General features: G+C 44.0%; 1 protein-coding gene across 1 annotated transcript; it reads right to left on the bottom strand.

The window, feature by feature from the left end:
* Positions 1-1,266: 1,266 nt before the first annotated feature.
* On the bottom strand, positions 1,267-18,050 carry LOC143605095 (putative WRKY transcription factor 70). Its single transcript, XM_077081336.1, has 4 exons — positions 17,940-18,050; positions 17,001-17,443; positions 16,639-16,743; positions 1,267-1,886 (listed from the first exon to the last, which is right to left on the bottom strand). Exons 1-4 carry the CDS (start codon positions 18,048-18,050, stop codon positions 1,556-1,558), a joined length of 990 nt encoding a protein of 329 aa, XP_076937451.1. The 3' UTR covers positions 1,267-1,555.
* Positions 18,051-22,060: the final 4,010 nt, after the last annotated feature.

Genomic DNA, 22,060 nt, shown 5'->3' with positions numbered 1-22,060 from the left:
ATCCTTTTGGAGATATCAACTAAAATATAATTTTAATATTTTTTTTTTCTTTTTGTGAAAGAGTTGCAAGTTGCAACAATACACACACAAAGACAGTTGGCTTTCTGTTTTTAAATCGCTAAGAGAAAGTGTGTTACCAAAAAAGGATAATATTAATGAACCTAATTTGGTATTAAGGACCACGATTAGTATAAAAATATTAAATCAAAATATAATTGAATTAAATGAGATACTGACTATTCAGTTATGATTTATTTAATAAACAATTTCTACAGTTCAATTATGATTATATGTGTATAAATAATTGAATGAACCGAGCTAACATTAAAACCAAAAGAAGATGCTTAGCAAACATGGCTTTCTATTTTCATTTGTAAAATTGTTAAGTGTCTTGTTATAGAGAGGACATTTAAACATATAGTGTCGATTACAAATAACAAGGAATATAAACCACTAACGTACGAAATAACTAAAATAATATAATGATTGTTGAAGCAATTACGTAGTGGTGAGCTTCTCTAATATGCCAAGAGGCGAAACATTAAAGCAACGTGAAACTTAAAACAAAGAGTGGATCGAGAACCAAGTGGACCTATAACCTCTCCGTCAAAACATGATGTAGGTAGATAATGAACCCGTGTGATCAGTATGTGACAAAACCATAACTCGAACGAAATGCTAATAATTTTCAAGGGTTTTTGTATGTTGATGAAACACCAGATTAGCTATGAAACACTAGATTGGTAGCAAGGTAGGTGACACCAATATTGTCACACTATAAAACGGGTGGATTTGGAAGAGAGAAGTTCAATTCTCGAAGAACAAACATAACCTAGAAAAGCTCAACATTCATAAAGCCAAGACATCTTACTAAGCCTCGATGCTAGATCGAGCAATTGTATGCTATTTTGTTGAAAATTAACCTTTGAAATTAGGTCGACCAAGAAACATATATATTGTACGGTGAAGTGGCGATCATCTAAACAACCAACCTAGTCAGCATCAACATGGGCATGGAAAGAAAGACAAAAGGAACTTCGAATAATCAAGCCATGAGAACCTTGAACCTATACCACAAAAAACATCTCATAAAGATTAATGGGATTAGCTAGCCTTGGAGTCTGAGACAAATGGCTACACGAAACGACCATTGCTACCCTTGTTTTTATGTTAGAGAAATAGCTAAATAAGGCAAATAAAAATTAAAAATAAAACCCAAATTAACACCATTATTAAAATGGCTAACTAAAACTTAAATACACATAGAACATCGGATCATAACTCGAAGACTTAGCTTAACCAAATTATTCATAAATAAATATTACATTTTTGAGCAATCTATAAGTTGAAAATATTACATGATGCCGTAAAAAGTAACTATCTACTTGCACATATCAAAGAGCAAATCACCATAGTCAAAGCTTTCGATCTTATAGTCATGTGTACTACATGTAGAGGAAGACATCCCTGGCAATACCATATCCTCATAATCGAATCCAAGTGACATCAAAGACATAGGTTCAAGTGAAACATGTGAGAGTCCGTCGATAGGATCTCATGGAGTATGATGTTCAAATGAAGAAACTTGTTCGTATATTAGAGGACTTAAAGAAGGAACACTCTCCTTAGATGTATGTTTCACCGATTGGAAACGAGTGCCAGCTTTATGATTCTCCGTAAATCTATTTGTTTCAAAATTAATAAAGACCGAATTATCCTTAGGGCTTGAATCCTTCACAATTATATGAGGAGCTCTTTGTAAATTATTGCATGTATGCAATCCGCTTAATGTTATCCTGTACTTTGATGGCTCGTCATTAATCTTTTGAACCTGTTTAGTTGCTTGACACCCTTGTTCAAGTTTGTGACTGCACCTATAATAGTTCCTGCATATTATAGCTGAAGAGGTAGGTCCCAGCAGAGCCCAGTTGGACCCGCAAGACTCACCTTGAACAGGGACGTCTGCGCAACGACCAACTGCTTCCGCAGGACCCACCATGCTCAGAGAAGACCTTACGCGCTGTAGGTTCCTGGACGGATCGTACACGGGATATCGCTATCTACGCAGGTGCGGAATCCCTGCGTGGGTAGATACGAGCGTAGAATACGTAAAACACGAACACACGATACAAACGAAACCACGTTATATTATAACTCGAACCACGTCTATTACAGACACTTGACACGTGAAGTGATCACCACTATCACGAACTCTGAAACAAACTCTCTAAAAACCAACAGCGTAAACAGTAACCCGTAGGTTACTTAAATACACGACAACTTCGCCTCAGGCGAAGTTGTCAATAACTTCGCTCGTTGAACAAGTTCGCCTAGGCGAACTTGTCAACAACTTCGCTTGGTTAACAAGTTCGCCTAAGCGAACTTGTCAACTTCGCTGTTACACAAACAATTACATAAACAATATTACAGACTCGATTACAGACTTTATACATATGAACTACTGACATCTATGCACCAACAGACTCCCCCTTGGCAGTAGCTTCATATCTTGATCTTTCAGCTCTTGTCTTGTAATCCTGTATCTTCATGCGTGCACTCCTTCTCTAACACACACCATGACTACTCGCTGATATTTCCTTGCTTCATCCTTCCAAGCAGGAATATAGAATATCTTCTTTTCGTTCAACGCTTGCAAATCAGCTTTCGATAAGTTAACAAGATGCATCGGGTCATACACCCTCAGCACTTCTTGTTCATCTTCGTCTTCCATCACGGCTTCAGCAGTCTGGCAATCAACGTACCACCATTTTAGATTCTTCAACACATCTTGAGGCATATTCTTCATTGGAACCTCCTTGATGCATCAATCATATCATCAACATCTTCAACATCATCATCACCAACCACAACCACATCATCACCAGCTGCAGACTCCCCCTCAGCTGTGGAAGTCCCAAGAGCTATAGTAGTTCTTGGCAACTCACCACCTGCACCTTCCGGTGCATTGGGATCATCGTCTCGGTCTTCTCGACGCTTGGTCCTCAACTCATCACCTCTACAGCTCATCTCCCCCTGAGATGCCAAGAACACCTTCAAGGCATTTATTATCGTTTCTGTGTTTCGGCAAATTTTCAAATTTAACCCTTAAGATTTTAACATTTGTCCTTTAAGTTATAAATTGTCCTTTAAGAAATAAACAACATGATCAATTCTAAGTAACCAGATAAACAATCATAGAACTATCTAAGTACAAAAACTTAAAAATTTAAAGTATAAGGGATCAAATTTCAGTCTCGGTAGGGACTGCTACGTTTTAGAAAAGATCCGAACAGGAATCATACTAACTACGTGACTGTCACATAGATCCGTGTTTAGCTGTATTATGACATATAGAGACAGGTTGTAAGCAGGTATAACTTAAAGTGGTTTTCATCGTTTCTGTGATACGAGTTAGGTTCAATTAATCCTTAAAATTTAAGTGTGCAACAACTCAGAAATATTGATGCCTCCTATCTATCCTCAAAGCGTATTTGGCTTTCCCCAAGTCACCCCGAATTGACTTCGACCCATAGTGTCTAATTAACTTGTATGTATTCTCCTTCTGGTTCCCGTTCTTCTTCTTACTCTAAGATAGAGAAGTCTTGATTTTATGATCACTAATATGTTACAATAACTTCAAATTTTTTTTTTTTTTTTTTTTAACAACATAGACTTCAAAGTAGAAATTAACTGCAAGTCCCGAATCTGGATCACTGCAGTGTCTTGAAACGCTTTCTTCACGGGAATCAGAACACACATGGGCTCGTGTATGACTGGGTAATCGCTTTTCTGCCTATCATCCGAAAAGATATATATGAAGACACGCAAAACTCTTAAGGAGTTTCCACGTAAAATCAAGTAAAATTAGTTTGTATCACATCTACTTTTACGCACCATAAAAAGTTACCATGACATACAATGATTGTCCTAAAGCCTTTTAAGCCTAATAACTTCACTAGTTAAGCACACACAATCAGTATATATATCATTTTCCAAGGTTAGATCAATTTTCCGTTTAACATAGCTAACGAACTTCTTACGAAGTAACAGACTTGAAAAGTAATTTCATTTCCCTAAAAAATTTTGACTTCAATCGCCCCGATCACGTCAAAGCCTTCAGGTAAACGGCAATCCTGAAGATCCAATGGATCAACTGGACCGACCACATACAAGTATGTGTCCTTCTAACTAAGTATGACCGACTAATTTTCAGCGACAGAAAGAAAACACATCATAACCGCCCCGGTCACTTTCAGTCGTCTGGTTAATGGCGACCCTCATTCTCTACAAGTAGAAACGAGGACCAAAACATATCCGAGGATATGTCCATCAAACTGAGGTAACTGACTAATTTTAAGCAATAGTGACGTTTTTTTTTTTTTTTTTTTTTTTTAACGCAATAAAAACATGGTTACTCGGGATTGATCATCCCGTTCAGCTCAATAAGGTTTTGAAATCTGGATTTATCAAACGCTTTTGTAAATAAATCAGCGAAATTTTCTAGCGTATCGACCTTTTCGACCTTAATCAGTTTCTTCTCAGCACAATCCCGTATGAAATGATGACGAATGTCAATATGTTTAGTTTTACTATGTTTCACGGGATTGTTAATTACTGAGATGGCAGCAGTGTTATCAATTAAAATAGGAGTGAGTAAGAAATTCAGACCATAGTCGCGCAATTGTTGCTGAATCCACAAAACCTGTGAACAACAGTTGGATGCTGCCATATATTCAGCTTCGCACGTTGAGATTGCGACTGACGTCTGTTTCTTGCACTGCCATGAAACTAATCTTCCACCGAGAAACTGACACTTGCTCCTTGAACAGGTTTTAAATCTTGTAACAAATCCTTGTTACCAGTCATGTGCCGGGAACAGCCGCTGTCCACAACCCAAAGATTATTGGACGCCCTGTTCAACTGTTCCTGCACAAACAAAAGAGATTGTTAAAATTTGGGGACCCAAGACCTCTTGGTCTTGGGTTGATTAACCTTCCTAACAGAACTCACACACCTTGACTGACCATAGTTAGCATTAGGAAAATTTTCACGAGTCCTAACAGGATACCTCCTTGGAGACTGATAGTGAGGCCAACCAAACCGACGATCATTAATAGAATCAAAAGAATTATAGCATTTGGTTTGGTTATTAGTGGTATAAAAACGAGATGTGTTTCTTTGAAAACCTGTATTATATTTCAAATTTGAATGGTTTTCATTTTTAACATTTAAACGATTTCCAGAAACCTTAGTCTCAGTTTTCGACGGCCTCACCTCTCTGAAACGCTGCTTCAGAGGGCAATCAGCAACAAGGTGCCCTGTTTGATTACATCTAAAACAACATCTATATTCAGCTTTCTTTTCAGCAGATGTTTTAGATGTGGAGGCAGTATTACCACCCGTACGTCTCACATAAGGTGGGACATATGGGTTGAGTGGAGTACTCTTTTGAGTTGATTTAACCTTTTCTCCACTAGTGGGTAATACTTCCTTCTCTTTTGTCTTACCGACTCGGATGACTTATCCGAATCAGATGAGACTGGACTTGAAATTTTAATTTTTGAGACAGGCGAACTTGTTTCGCCTTTACTAACTTCCGGTACTTTACCAGTTTCCTTAGCAGTACCTGTCTGATCAGCTACAAAATTAACAGATTCATGAACACTAGGATTGAAAGTATAATTATGGTTATAAGGTGGTGGAACCTCATGGTAACCAATTCCTCCCCTCTTAGGTGAGGAACCTTGATCACTGACGAGGTGATCAAGAATAGCAGAGGAATTCCGGAATTGCTCCAGTTTCCTATTTAGTTCCACCACTTTTACCTGGTGATCAGCAATCTGCTTTTCTTTCTCAGCAATTAACTTGGTTTTCTCTTCTAAAACCTCGTAGCTTAGATCGATCACATCAATTTTTTCAGCTAATTTTGTTTTTAAACTTTTAACGTCCTTTTCACACGCTTTAATTTTTATTCTATAATTATTTTCTCTTGTCTTTGTAAAATGATGATCTTCTTTCAAGGTTTTAAATTCGGCATCCAATTTAACATACTGATCAGTAATTGTAGCAAGCTGTTCAGACAAGTTTTCATACTTAGTACAGATAGGTTTAGTACATACCTCGGTGTTCTGATCATCAGCCATGAAGGCTTTTTCATTTTCTGCAGCTTTCACACATTCTTCAGCTGCAACCTTCGCCATGTGAGCTTGCTCAAAGAGTTCTCCAGAGAACATATTCCAGTTGTATTCACCAGCATCAGACATTATGGCTCTATTCCCATTGTTATTTCCACTTTGCTGTGTAGTCCTCCCCTGACTACGTTCTACCCGTGCATTAGTGCAATCTTTTGCAAAGTGTCCATTCTGTTGGCAATTGTAACACCTCACCCTTGACTTGTCAAATCCTGGCTTTCCACCTACGAACTTCCTGCCAGTCTTCTTCATGAAACGCTTCACTCTTCTGACTATCATCGCCATCTGCCACTGCAGATCCATCTCCTCCAGATCATCAGGATCGATCTGGTCATAGTCTTCTTCCAAAACAGCAGGGTCCACAATCTTCCCTTGTATGTAGTTCTCGTAAGAAGCAATAAAAGATGCATAGACTGCAAACTGCTCTTCAGCAGATTTGACACTCATTGGCATCTTGGAATAGTTATTGCTTAAAGCACTGGGAGAGAAACTACTTGTGGATGCTTGAGGTTTCGAAGCACTTGATCCTCCAGCAACAAAGCAAACATCACCGTTCATGTTTACAGACACATTTCCTTCATGAGAAGAGTCAGAACCTGACTCTCCTTTGGAGTAGTAAGCAGCAGAGTCAGGCTTCGAACTTGAGCCTGAGTTAACTTTGGCACCATACATACCAGGGTCTTGAATCTGATCTGTTGGTGTCTCTTTACGAACCATATTAAGCTCAAAGGTTCTGAGCTTGTTTACTGCTGTCTCCAAATCATAATTAGGAAAGTCTCTGTCTTCCCTCATTAGAACAGTGTACATTTCCCACTTCGGTGGGAGAGCATCGAGAAGCTTTTCAACTATTTCCTCTTCTCTGTAAGCAATCGAATAGTTGTTCAGCTCTGTCATTAGATGATAATATCGGGTGATAATATCATCGAGTGATTCGTTCTTCAAATGCTTGAATACAGAGAACTGGGTCTTTAACAGCTTAATCTTCGAAGCACGAATACCCACGTTCCCTTCGAATCTATTCTCAAGAGCATCCCAAAGCTCTCGTGCAGAAGTGTACTTCCTGAATGTATGGAGAACCTCTTGAGGAAGAGCCATAGTAATTGCAGCATGGGCCTTGCTCTCGGCCTCATACATCTTCTTCTCTTCTTCCTCCATTTTGCTGTACTTCTTTATCACATCCCGACCTTCGTATTCCATCGTCGGTGGAATATATCCATCCTGGATGCACACCCACATCTTTGCATCCTGGTATTTAATATACTGAATGAATCTATCTTTCCACGCTACAAAGTCGGTTCCTTTGATCAACCTTGGGGCCTTAGTAGCCGACCCCGCTTCAACTTCCATTTTGACTAACTCTGAGATGTTAATTGACGACATCTTCACGAAAACAAGAAAAACCCGAAAATTCAAAAAATCTTCCAAACAGTACTATAGGCGAAGTTAAGGCTAACTTCGCTTAAGTGTTAACTTCGCTGGAAAATTCTAAAATTCGCGTGACTTGGCGAAGTTGAGAATAACTTCGCTTAAGGTAAGCGAACTTAGGAGGAAAGCGAAGTTGAGGATAACTTCGCTTAGGCGAACTTATGAGGTAGGCGAAGTTGTGGATAACTTCGCTTAGCCTTATATCTTCGCCGAAACCCTACTTCCAGTGACGGCAACTTCGCCTGAAGAACAGTAACTTCGCCCGAAGAACACTGAAAATATTCAGATCTGTTTTCGACGATTTAGCAGTTTCCGGTCGGTGTAATGGCTTGAATAAGACTGTATAAGGTGAGTATAACACAATCCCAACGAAAACGTGTCCCGCGAATAGGTCAAACGAGACGTTTTCTACACCCGCGTGAAATCCCGAACCTCACAATCGAGCCAATGGCTCTGATACCAATTGTAGGTTCCTGGACGGATCGTACACGGGATATCGCTATCTACGCAGGTGCGGAATCCCTGCGTGGGTAGATACGAGCGTAGAATACGTAAAACACGAACACACGATACAAACGAAATCACGTTATATTATAACTCGAACCACGTCTATTACAGACACTTGACACGTGAAGTGATCACCACTATCACGAACTCTGAAACAAACTCTCTAAAAACCAACAGCGTAAACAGTAACCCGTAGGTTACTTAAATACACGACAACTTCGCCTCAGGCGAAGTTGTCAATAACTTCGCTCGTTGAACAAGTTCGCCTAGGCGAACTTGTCAACAACTTCGCTTGGTTAACAAGTTCGCCTAAGCGAACTTGTCAACTTCGCTGTTACGCAAACAATTACAAAAACAATATTACAGACTCGATTACAGACTTTATACATATGAACTACTGACATCTATGCACCAACACGCGCAGTACGCCAGCTGTAACCGCAGGGAAAGCCTCCCAATGGTGAAGTACCCCGCTTGTTCCCGCAGTTGCGGATACAAGCCATCAGGGAAGGCTACCCGCACTGATAGCAAGGCTACACGCACAAGGCACTAACTCTTGCTACTTCAGTAGTCACCTGAAGGAATGAGCAAGGCGGGAATACTCCCGCCCAAATGTGCCAGTCCGTATGCTTCTGGAAGATCTTTTGTACTATACCTACCAAGGTATGGGCAAAACAGACGATCTGACCAGAACAGCCCATGAACCAATCACAGGGTGACAGCTCACCGACAACAGTACGAGGAGGAGCACCCTCTAGTACTGTTTGTCACTATTAGCCGCTGCCTACTCACCAACCCTTACTATGGGACGTGCGCAGCCTACAGTTGGTAGAACAGTGCATAGCCGGCAGTAAAGGAACAGTATACAGCCGACCTTGTCACTGTCGGCCGCAGCCTATCCACCAACCAGCATGGCTTGTGCGTAGCCCACTGTTGGTAGAACATGAATACTATTCAGCCGGCTGTACCTTCTAGGAAACCTACCTTCGGCTATAAATACTCCAACACCTTGGAATGGTAAGGACATCATCTGATATATCATTATCTTATCTTCTCTAGCAATCTCTTAATATACACTTATATTCAGAGCAATCTAGTCTGATTCTCACGCCGGAGGGTGGTCACAAGGAGGAACCCCCCCTTCTCAGTGACGAGCTTACGGTGTCTGTTTTGCAGGTCACCTGAAGAACAACCTTCTTTGCTGGACCTCATCCTCGTGGGAAACATTACTTAACCCCCAGATTATCCGTAATCTGCCCAAGGTCGATTAGTGTTTCTTCATTAGCAAAACAAAAATTGTAATAGTAGAACTTTATGAAACTTGAATCAAAGTTGAAATCTTTGCTAAATTTTAATTTTGAAAAAAAAAACACAATGGCAATAGTATTGGCTAAAGTATTCAATTTGATTACTTTAGGCATCTGTGGAGTACACGAAGGCATCTGTGGAGTACACGCAGGTCCACGCGCTGTTGTAGCTAAGCTAAACAACGCGGGATACTTTTGGCCGGTGATGCATACGGATGCGCTGGCATACATCAGAAAATGCAGGTCTTGTCAGCTCTACGCACCCAACACGCACCGCCCGAAGAATGAACTTGTTCCAGTCACCTCTTCATGGCCATTTCAGAAATGGGCCATCGATGTGACAAGCCCATTTCCTACAGCAGCAGGAAATGTTCAGTTCCTAGTGGTAGCCATCGACTACTTCACCAAGTGGATAGAAGCAAAACCCTTAGCCCAAACAACCGCGAAACATATCAAAAAATTTATTTGGGAATTTATTATTTGTCGTTTTGGACTTCCACAGAATTTGGTGAGAGATAACGGCACCAACTTTGCTGACAATAAGCTACAAAAGTGGCTGGAAGAACTTCAAATCACCCACACTTTTACCTCAGTGGCGCACCCGCAGGGTAATGGTGAGGTAGAAAGAGCAAATAAGAGCATCGTCGAAGGCATAAAGAAAAGACTCTTGGAACACAGATCCGGCTGGGTGGACGAGCTTCCGCACGTCCTTTGGGCAAACAGAACGCTGAAAAAGGCCAGTACGGGAGAAACCCCGTTCAGTCTCACTTATGGCACTGAAGCCATGGTCCCGGTCGAAATTGGTTTACCCTCACCAAGGGTCTTGATTCAGCCAGAAGACAATGATGCGGAAAGACGGTTAGACCTTATGCTAACCGAGGAACGCAGAGACTTAGCCGCAGTGCGTGAAGAGAACTACAAGCGACAAATGCAAAAGTACTACAACACGCGGGTAAAACTCTGCAACTTCAATGTAGGAGACTACATACTGCGTAACAACGAGGCTTCGAACCAACAACGCCCAGGAAAACTGGCCCCGGTCTGGGAAGGGCCATACATTATCAAAGAAGTTCTGGGAAAGGGCGCATACCGGCTCGAAAGGCTCGATGGCACTCCCATCCCAAGAACATGGAATGGAGCTCAATTACGCAAATGTTATATGTAGATCAATTCCAAACTTGTAAAGAAAAGGCCTAGAGCCACTTCTAATGGAAATGATTCTCCTTTCAGAATGTGTTGATAGCCTTACCTTTATACTTATGAACTTCCCACACTGATGTGCCGGTATTCACCGCATAAATATGGGAAGAAGTAAGTCGTTACGTGTGGAAGGCGGCAAAACCCGCATAAACACAAAACGGTAAAAATTTCAAAAGTTTTAAGGAAAACCTCCACGCAGGTCAGATGTAGGCAAAGTTTAGCCATCCTACTAAGTGCAAGTGACGGTCTTACCCGCACAATCACGAACAAGGAGGCAAAACTTCAACCTATTATCTACCACGTTCAAAGGTTAACTTATTCTAAACACTTAGAAAATTTCAAAGGAAAAGATGAGGAAAACTTCCACGCAGGTCAGATATAAGTAAAGTTAAGCCATCCTACTAAGTGTAAGTGACGGTCATACCCGCACAATCATGAAAGAGGAAGCGAAACAAACTTATAATTTGCCACGTTAAAAAGTTAACTTATCTAAGTACTAAAGAAATTGCTAAGTTAAATCAAAACATGCGTAAAATAAACAAGGCAAGGAATTAACACAATCTTTATTCCATCAAAATTCAAATATTACAAAGATTGCTGGGTGCATACCCGCATACAAAAGAAGCTATACAAAAACAAAAATCTACGCTAATGGTGGAAAGGGATCTTCAGGATCAAGCTTCTGGACCACTTCCACTTGGACCCGCACCATCAGTAGAGCGTGGCGGTTCAAGGAAAGCTTTAAGGATAGCTAGCCCATCATCTGCAGCAGCGACTTCGTTCACCTTCTCCACCACCGGATGCGGGAAGGCGGCATACTGATTCACTGCTTGGTCATAAGCAGCTTCAGTATCCACATCATACAGAGGGAAGTTGGAAGGCGGGATGCCTTTCTCAACAAACCCTAGACCAAGCAGGAAGCCGGCCTTTTCCCCATCCTCATGAGAAGCGTTGAGGGCTGCGCTCATAGCATCGTCATAAGACGTATCCGTGAAGACCCGATGCATAACCTACAAAAAGAAAAAATACAAGTATCAAAACCTTTTCTATTCACAAAGAAGCGTAAAGACATTATGAAGTTAAGCTTACCTGAGACAACGCTTCTCGAAGAAGCCATTCCTTGGCAACCAGAGCTTCTTGGAGGGCGGCTTGAGCTTGGTTACGGGCGCGTTCGGCTTCACTTTTGTTGAGGTTGGCAAGCAACACTTTTTTAGCCGCAGCCTCTTCAACGTCCTTTAGCTTCCGCTCAGTCTGGTCAAGCACCCCCCTCTGGTCCAGGATCTCTTGGAGCTTCTTCGCGTCTTCCATCGCCAAGGCATCATGAGCCTGTTAGAGCGCCTCTAGTTTATTTTTAAGTTCCTCATTCTCGAGGCGTAGAGGCTCAGCAACAGCTTCAGCCTTAGTGGCCCTTTCAGTTGCGTTCCGAGCAGTTTCCTTAGCCAGCCGAAGCTGTTCGTTAACAGCTTGGGCAGCCTTGGAACGGGCCTCGAGACGGGCCTGAACTTCAACTTCAAGGGCCTTGAACGCCTTCTCCTTCTCCGCAGCAGCCGCGGAGAGCCTCCTATTCTCCTCCCGGACAGCCCGCGCCTGAGCTACTTCTTGGATACGAGCTGCTTTTAACTTGTCGTTTTCACGACAAAGCAGCTCGACGCGCGGCTGCATCCGGGCCAGGAGAACCCGAAGCTCATTGGTTAGCCTACCCTCCTGGTAGCTAGCCATGGCTTCCCCCAACGCAACACTGGGAGCTGCGTGACGAGCCCACTCCACGCACTCCACAGGTGTGCGAAGGGTTGTTCCTCGTCGGATGTTCCAACGTGGAACATACACTTCATTGGAATCCGACACTGCAAAAAACAAAAAGCAGTTAGAAAAAGATGATATAAAAAAAAAAAAAAAAAAAAAAAAAAAAAAAAAGAGGCCAAAAGAACCCTACGCACCTGTAGGGTCAACAACAGGCCGATAGCCGCCAAACCCATCACCTGAACCCAAGGGAGATCCGTCCAAGAGGTCAGGTAGATGGGAAGGAGGCAGAGGTTGGCGAGAAGCCCCATGCATACCTGAAGGATCGGCCGTTGTTGCCGATGACGGAGGAGGCATGGTGAAGGCCGCCGCGGTGGTAGAAACCAACGGAGGTGAACTCACCGTAGGTGAACTCACAACCGTGGTCGCCGCCGCGGAGTCCGCAGAAAAAGTAACCGCCGGCTCAGTGAAAGATGCGGTAAATATAGCACTGACAGCCGGCGGTGATGTCATCACAGTTGGAACAGTTGGCTCAACTGGGTGAGCAACTGAACCAACTGAAACAGGCGCAGCCGCCTGAGTCGTCGCCTCAGGTAGGCTGACCAAGCCTACCGTCATAGGTCCGGAGGTACTCCTCCCCGCTCCACCCTGGAATGCGGTAGCATCCACGCCTGCAAAATGAAGATAAGTATTAATGATGGAAAGCTATGAAGTTAAAAATAAAGTTTGTACTTACGGGTTTTCTTGAGCCTAAAAGTGCGGACAGGCGGGGATGAACCCGATGGAGCCGGCCTCTTCACGCCGCTCACCGTTGTCATCCTGGGCTCTCCGGAGGTGACAGTCGTCGCAGCCTCCGGAGCAGTGGTCTTATCACCACCGGGGTTCCCCGCCACCTCCTCGCCCTCGGTCTCTGAATCAGACCGAGGCACCGGATCGGCAGTGGAGGCCACCTTCGCCTTCCCCTTCCCGCCGGCAACCTTCTTCTTCCGCACCAACGGAGGACCATCTGCGGATTCCTCATCAGAACACAAGATTAGAGGAATTCCAGCAGAGGTTTCAGCATTGAGGGGTCGAGGGTTGAATAACGCCTTACCTGGCCGCCTGGCGCTCAGGATCTCGTGGCCTGGCGGGTAGACCTCCACGAACCGATCCGCCGTCTGTTCAAGGATGGGCAACTCGTTCTCATCTAGAGCACGAGTACCCATCCGAGCGGGACTATCAGCCTCCCGCGGATACAGGAGCGACTACAAGTCGTTCCCCTCTAAAATAAAAGAAAAACAGTTAGAAGACAAACCTATATAAACAAAGAAGACAAAGCGTACCGTAAGGGACAGAGTTCAAACCGTATTCAAGGACGATCGGGATCTTTTGCGCATCCGCATCCTTCCACACCCGGCTCATCCCGAGCATCACCATCCCGGACTCCGCAAAGCGGTAAACCGGATATTGGACTCGGGAAATCTTTGAAAACCATTCCGCCTCCTGGTAGTTGGAGGCGTGAAGGCTGGGGAGTGCTTGCCCATTCTTGAACTTCATGGCAAGGAGGATGACGCGAGCGGAGATAAAAAAGAACTCCCGCTTCCATGAACGAAGACTGCGCTCGGTTGCGCAAATCTTCAAACCCTTGATCCGGGTTATCAGAGTATACCACCCCTGGATGCACCTCCAAGAGTAGAAGGTCATCAGGCGGTCGACGAAGGGCTCAACGCCCAGAATCCGGCACACCCACTCGAAGTGGCGAATCTTCGCGATCGCCATCGGGTGCACCTCGGTCAGGTGTACACCGTGCCTCTCCAGGACACGGTACACAAACTTTGTCAAAGGGAACCTAAGATTCCCATAGACAAAGAATGCGGCATATACCCCGATCTTGCCTCTGGGGGCATCATACACCGTCTGATAAGGTTCAGGAAACTCAGGCTCGAGAGACTCGAGCATGAACTTCCTGACGATGTACTGATATTGATCGACAGGCAGAGCACACTGGCACTCGCCAGCAGTACTCTTGTCATCCTTGTCGGACGTGGATGACGGGTGCTCGGCGTACACCCCAGCCTCCTGGGCTGTAGCTTCAAGATCGTGAGCAGAAGACATCTTGCAGGTATGAAAAAGAGAACGATTTCAAGAGAATGCTCGACTGAAAAGGTGAGTATTCGCCGGAAATCGTTTTGAAGATGAAGAGAAAAGTGAAAGTGTGGATTACAAAGGACCCTCTCCCCCTTTATATACTAATCGAAATTAATGCGATGAATTTAATGTGGAAGAGAGAGAAATCGCAGGTGCAATGAAACTATGACACGTGGCAAAAAGCAAGCTGGCAACAGCTGTTGAAAGGACGCGTGCCAGTAATTTCGCGGCCACGCGCCCGAAAATTCGCGCCCACGCGCCTGAAAAAGCGCCTGGAATGACCATATACTGTCACGTCACCATAACTTCCTGCACGTCCTGACACTGTCAGAAGAAACCGTCGGACGACGTTTCAATAGTTTGGACTGTTCTTATCCTTTCACCAACTCTTCGAATTTCAAAATTTCAAAAAGATTCAAAAGCGGGAAAATACCCCTTACCTTGGCAACCAAGTAACTATAAGACAGGTGCGAGTAAAGTGTTAAGGCAAAACCCTTCACATACTTAGCACCCGCAGGGAATTGACGCTAGGAATACCTTGGAAGTAAAGTAACCGTAGGACGAGTGCGGGTACAGTGTCGAGGCAAAACCCTTCACATACTTAGCGCTCCGCAGGGAATTCAAACCAAGAAGGATCTTCTGGGCCATGCTTGGGGAAACGGGAATAACATCCCCGCATGGCGGGAACGTCGAGAACTATATTGTTTGAAACTCCAAGATGGAATTGGTGGTTTTAACATAATTGATCACTATGTTGAAAACTACCAAAACCCCATGGAGAATCCACACAAGTGGGACTCAACGCTCCTGACTTGCGAGGAGGTTACAGACCTACCCGCTTCATACCCAAAGATCAAGCAGAAAAGTCGGGAATTTCTGCGTGACATTAGGAAAACCGCGGGAAGAATCCCCACGGAAAACCTTAAAACTAAAAACCCTTTTCAAAACCCCTTGCTAGTCCAAAAGTTCACCTCACTTATTAATAATTCATGAGAAGAACATTGGACTGGGGGGACTTGAAGAGGTAGGTCCCAGCAGAGCCCAGTTGGACCCGCAAGACTCACCTTGAACAGGGACGTCTGCGCAACGACCAACTGCTTCCGCAGGACCCACCATGCTCAGAGAAGACCTTACGCGCAGTACGCCAGCTGTAACCGCAGGGAAAGCCTCCCAATGGTGAAGTACCCCGCTTGTTCCCGCAGTTGCGGATACAAGCCATCAGGGAAGGCTACCCGCACTGATAGCAAGGCTACACGCACAAGGCACTAACTCTTGCTACTTCAGTAGTCACCTGAAGGAATGAGCAAGGCGGGAATACTCCCGCCCAAATGAGCCAGTCCGTATGCTTCTGGAAGATCTTTTGTACTATACCTACCAAGGTATGGGCAAAACAGACGATCTGACCAGAACAGCCCATGAACCAATCACAGGGTGACAGCTCACCGACAACAGTACGAGGAGGAGCACCCTCTAGTACTGTTTGTCACTATTAGCCGCTGCCTACTCACCAACCCTTACTATGGGACGTGCGCAGCCTACAGTTGGTAGAACAGTGCATAGCCGGCAGTAAAGGAACAGTATACAGCCGACCTTGTCACTGTCGGCCGCAGCCTATCCACCAACCAGCATGGCTTGTGCGTAGCCCACTGTTGGTAGAACATGAATACTATTCAGCCGGCTGTACCTTCTAGGAAACCTACCTTCGGCTATAAATACTCCAACACCTTGGAATGGTAAGGACATCATCTGATATATCATTATCTTATCTTCTCTAGCAATCTCTTAATATACACTTATATTCAGAGCAATCTAGTCTGATTCTCACGCCGGAGGGTGGTCACAAGGAGGAACCCCCCCCTTCTCAGTGACGAGCTTACGGTGTCTGTTTTGCAGGTCACCTGAAGAACAACCTTCTTTGCTGGACCTCATCCTCGTGGGAAACATTACTTAACCCCCAGATTATCCGTAATCTGCCCAGGGTCGATTAGTGTTTCTTTAATAGCAAAACAAAAATTGTAATAGTAGAACTTTATGAAACTTGAATCAAAGTTGAAATCTTTGCTAAATTTTAATTTTGAAAAAAAAAAACACAATGGCAATAGTATTGGCTAAAGTATTCAATTTGATTTCATAAATATTACCTTTGGTGTTTCGAATTCAGAATCGTTTTTTGACCGTACTTTCTCCAAGCATATCCGTCATCAAATAAATTAGAAGTAATTTCTATAGTCGTTAAAACATTTTTCCTGAATATACACACAAAAAGTCATTAATTTTGTTATATTGAATTGGTGTGTTTGGGCAGTGGGGATGGGAGAAAAGAGAGAAAGGGGGGGGGGGGGGGGTTGTCACTTGCATATATGTGTATGATTGCTATTTGTATGATCTAATAAAGATAAGATATGAAAAACAATCTCATATATAATAATATCAATCGGACATCATATATACATTATTATTACAAATTTAAGTTAGATAAAATACTATGTATTATAAAACGTACCTTCTTTTGTAACATCCTCTTCTGGTTTTTATGAGTGATATAGTGTTAATGCTTTCACCGGAATCTGCTGAGTTCTGAGAGTTCCCGCTGCTTGGAGATTTCACATCTTTAGTTGAATTATTACAAGTCTCATTAATCTTGGGTGAGCCCAAGATCAAAAGGGTGTTCTCAAACATCCCCAAGATTTGTACAACCACACCGTCATCTGACTTGAGATCAGATTCTGTTATTTCTGGCAAACCCTGCATTTCACGGAGCTTATTGGTTATATTTTCACCTTTTGTAAGCTCTTGAATGGCTTTGATCCTAGTATTGGTTGGTGAACTTTCCGGCCAAGAGGAAGACTCCAAACTATATTTGGTTTTTATGAGATCTAATTGCAGCTTAGCACACCCATCAATAATATAGGAAAAGGTAATGTAAGGTAATGCATCTTTTGATAACTAAAATTTAATAATAATTGTTCTTTAAACAAGCAAGTTGCAAAGAAATTCTTAAAGAAATTGAAGTGACGTATGCTGATTTAATCATATATGACGAATGCAAAAAAAATGACCACAATAACCATTTGGTGCTTTTATAAATGCTTCAGAGTTGGGGGGCAAAATAGTCCATTAGCAATCAAGTTGGACGTTTACTAAAAGTATTAAGCTAAACAAAAGATAATGTACATGTTTTCTATGTATAAATCGCTAGAGGTTATGCGTACGGGTGCTATTATTTCTATTTATTTTTCATTTACATTGTTAACCTATATTATTAACTAGGTTATACTATAAAAAAAATCAATCAAGTTACTACAAAAACTAATATAATATTCTCAATAAGTAAAATAATTATTTAAATATTACGTATTCATAAACTATTCTGAACAAATTGTTGTTTTCGTTACCGTGGTTTGCAAAAATAGCCTTTTCAAATCAACAACTTGAATTTTACTCTTTTTTTCACTTCATGATCTTTCATTCTCGTTGCAATCAGACAACCCCCAATAACACAATGCAACCAATCGTTTGACTCCATCAGCATGCCCCTAACATGAGGGGCCATTTAGTCTTTTCTGGTAAAATTAAAACATTCTAGGGAACTCAATAAAGCCATAATAAGTCTCGATGAAGACGATTAACCAAAGTGAGAATCCCCTGGGTGAATCAGTTCATCACCAACGAAACAATCAAAGGATGATTCATTTGTGTAGTTCAATTAGAATGATATTTCACATCTCTAGGACTAATTTAAACCCTAGTAGAAGATTTAACCATTGCATGACTAGAACTAGAATTGTAAGTACTTTGCATGTCACGAGTTTTTGGGCACGTGATTGTGACCTAATTTTCTATTTAGGCTGAAGTAGGATGTTTTGTGCTGTATCTAATTTTAAAATGACCTTAAAGGTTGTAAAGGGAATTCCCTTATTTTCATATACTATCTGAAGAAACACTAACCGGACCCCGGGCAAATTACTGGTAACCTGGGGGTTAGATAGATGTTTCCTACGAGGGGTTAGACCCTGAGAAGATGGTTCTTCTGATAACCTGCAAAACAGACACCGTGAGCTTGTCACTGAGAAGGGGGGGGGGGGGGTTCCTCCTTGTGACCACCCTCCGGCGTGAGAATCAGACTAGATTGCTCTTTAAATATAAGTGTATATTAAGAGATTGCTAGAGCAGATATCAGGTATAATATGATGATACAAGATAAGATAAGATGATCATACCATTCGTGGTATTTATAGCCGAAGGTAGGTTTCCAAGGAGGTGTGGCCGGCTGCAACAGTATTCCTGTTCCACCAACAGTGGCCTACGCACGTGCCCTGCTGGTAGTTGGTGGGTAGGCAGCGGCTGATAGTGACCAGGCCTGCTGTGTACTATTCCTTTTCCACCAACTGCCGGCTATGCACGTGGTATGGCAGTAGTTGGTGAGTAGGCAGCGGCTAATAGTGACATACAGTACAGGAGCATGCTGCTCGCCATACTGTTGTCAATAAGCTGTCGTATCTTTAGTCAGATCTTTTTCCCATACCTCGTCAGGTACAGTACAGAAGATCTTCCCATATCGTACGGACTGGCTTACTTGGGCGGGAGTATTCCCCCTCCCGCCCTTGTGCGGGATTGTTCCCGGCTTTGCTCATTCCTTCAGGTGACACTGAATGATGAGAGCTAAGTGCCTTGTGCGTGTAGCCTTGCTGCGCGGGTGGCCTTCCCTGATGGCTTGTATCCGAAGCTGCGGGAACAGGCGGAGTCCTTCACCATCGGGAGGCATTTCCTGCGGGAACAGCTTGCGTACTGCGCGTAAGGACGTCACGTCTCTGAGCATGGTTGGTCCTGCGGATCCAGTTGGTTTCTGCGCAGACGTCCCTCTTCAAGGTGAGTCTTGCGGGTCCAACTGGGCTCTGCTGGGACCTACCTCTTCAAGTCCCCCCAGTCCAATGTTCTTCTCATGAGTGTTTAATAAAGTGAGGTGAACTTTTAGACTTAAGCAAAGGGTTTTGAAAAGGGTTTTTTAAGGTTTTCCATGGGGATTCCTCCCGCGGAAGTCCTTGTCACTTGCAGAAATTCCCGAGTTTCCTGCTTGGTCTTTGGGTATGATGCGGGTAGGTCTGTAACCTCCTCGCAAGTCAGGAGCGTTGAGTCCCACTTGTGTGGATTCTCCATGAGGTTTTGGTAGTTTTGAACATAGTGATCAATTATGTTAAAACCACCAATTCCATCCTGGAGCTTCAAACAACGTAGTTCTCGACGTTCCCGCTATGCGGGGATGTTATTTCCGTTTCCGCAAGTTGCCCAGAAGATCCTTCTTGGTTTCAATTCCCAGCGGAGCGCTAGGTATGTGAAGGGTTTTGCCTTAACACTGTACCCGCGCTCGTCTTACGGTTACTTTACTTCCAAGGTATTCCTGGCGTCAATTCCCTGCGGGTGCTAGGTATGTGAAGGGTTTTGCCTTTACACTGTACCCGTACCCGTCTTATAGTTACTTGGTTGCCGAGGTATACTTGGCTTCAATTCCCTGCGGGTGCTAGGTATGTGAAGGGTTTTGCCTTAACACTGTACCCGCATCCGTCTTACGGTTACTTGTTTGCCAAGGTTTTCTTGGCTTCAATTCCCTGCGGGTGCTAGGTATGTGAAGGGTTTTGCCTTAACACTGTACCCGCATCCGTCTTACGGTTACTTGTTTGCCAAGGTTTACTTGGCTTCAATTCCCTGCGGGTGCTAGGTATGTGAAGGGTTTTGCCTTAACACTGTACCCGCATCCGTCTTACGGTTACTTGTTTGCCAAGGTTTACTTGGCTTCAATTCCCTGCGGGTGCTAGGTATGTGAAGGGTTTTGCCTTAACACTGTACCCGCATCCGTCTAACGGTTACTTGTTTGCCAAGGTAAGGGGTATTTTCCCGCTTACTTTTTGATCTTTTTGAATTTTGAATTTTGAAATTCGAAGAGTTGGTGGAAAGATAAGAACAGTCCAAACCTCTGAAACGTCGTGCGACGGTTTCTTCTGACTGTGTCAGGACGTGCAGGAAGTTATGGTGACGTGACAGTACATGGTCATTCCAGACGTTTTTTCAGGCGCGTGGGCGCGATTTTTCGGGCGCGTGGCCGCGAAATTAATGGTATGCGTCCTGTCAACAGCTGTTGCCAGCTTGCTTTTTGCCACGTGTCATAGTTTCATTGCACCTTCGTTTTCTCTCTCTTCCGCATTAATTTCATCGCATTAATTGCGATTAGTATATAAAGGGGGAGAGGGCTCTTTGTAATCCACACTTTCACTCTTCTCTTCATCTTCTTTGCGATTTCCGGCGAATACTCACCTTTTCAGGCAAGCATTCTCCCGAAATCGTTTTCTTCTTCTTTTACAAGATGTCTCGTGATCTCGAATCTACAGTCGATGACAAGAGTACTGCTGGCGAGTGCCAGTGTGCTCTGCCTGGCGATCTGTAACGGTACGTCGTCAGGAAGTTCATGCTCGAGTCTCTCGAGCCTGAGTTTCCTGAACTCCACCAGACGGTGTACGATGCCCCCAGAGGCAATATCGGGGTATATGCTGCATTCTTTGTTTATGGGAATCTTAGGTTCCCATTGATAAAGTTTGTTTACCGTGTCCTTGAGAGGCACGGTGTTCATTTGACCGAGTTGCACCCCATGGCGATCGCCAAGATTCGCCACTTCGAGTGGGTGTGCCGGATTCTGGGTATTGAGCCCTATGTTGACCGCCTGATGACCTTCTACACTTGGAGGTGCATCCAGGGGTGGTACACCCTGATAACCCGAATCAAGGGTTTGAGGATCTGCGCGACCGAGCGCAGTATTCGCGCGTGAAAGCGGGAGTTCTTCTTCATCTCCGCTCGCGCCATCCCCCTTGCCATGAAGTTTAAGAATGGGCAAGCTCTCCCAAGCCTTCACGCCTCCAACTACGAGGAGGCGGAATGGTTCTCGAAGATATCTCGGGTCCAATCTCCGGTTTACCGGTTTGCGGAGTCCGGGATGGTGATGCTGGGGATGAGCCGGGTGTGGAAGGCTGCGGATGCGCATAAGATCCCAATCGTCCTCGAATATGGTTCAAACTCTGTTCCTTACGGTATGCTTTGTTTCTTTTTGTTGATTTAAAATTTCTTCTAATCTTCTTTCCTGTTTATTTCAGAGGGGAACGACTTGCAGTCGCTCCTGAACCCGCGGGAGGCTGACGGTCCCGCTCGGATGGGTACTCGCGCTCTAGACGAGAACGAGTTGCCCATCCTAGAACAAACGGCGGATCGGTTCGTGGAGGTCTATCCGCTAGGCCATGAGATCCTTAGCGCCCGTCGGCCAGGTAAGGCGCTGTTCGACCCTCGACCCCTCAATGTTGAAACCTCTGCTGGAATTCCTTTAATCGTATGTTCTGATGAGGAATCCGCAGATGGTCCTCCGTTGGTGCGGAAGAAGAAGGCTGCCGGCGGGAAGGGGAAGGAGAAGGCGGCCTCCACTGCCGATCCGGTGCCTCGGTCAGACTCGGAGACCGAGAGCAAAGAGGTGGCGGGGAATCCCGGTGGTGATAAGATCACCATTCCGGAGGCTGTGACAACTGT

Source organism: Bidens hawaiensis, unplaced genomic scaffold (genome assembly GCF_021521415.1).
Source record: "Bidens hawaiensis isolate Kalapana, Puna unplaced genomic scaffold, B.hawaiensis_p1.1 tig00067891_1, whole genome shotgun sequence".
Classification (NCBI taxonomy): domain Eukaryota; kingdom Viridiplantae; phylum Streptophyta; class Magnoliopsida; order Asterales; family Asteraceae; genus Bidens; species Bidens hawaiensis.
Note: the sequence above shows the minus strand (reverse complement) of the source record. Positions and strands in the feature narration are given on the sequence as shown.

What these genes read in the sequence shown, in the direction of transcription:
- LOC143605095 (XM_077081336.1), bottom strand. Translation starts at nt 18,050, where the DNA reads ATGGCCCCTCATGTTAGGGGCATGCTGATGGAGTCAAACGATTGGTTG. An exon ending in AGAGGATGTTACAAAAGAAG is followed by an intron (nt 16,744 to 17,000) that starts GTACGTTTTATA and finishes GTGTATATTCAG; the next exon opens with GAAAAATGTTTTAACGACTA. An exon ending in CTGAATTCGAAACACCAAAG is followed by an intron (nt 1,887 to 16,638) that starts GTAATATTTATG and finishes TATAATATGCAG; the next exon opens with GAACTATTATAGGTGCAGTC.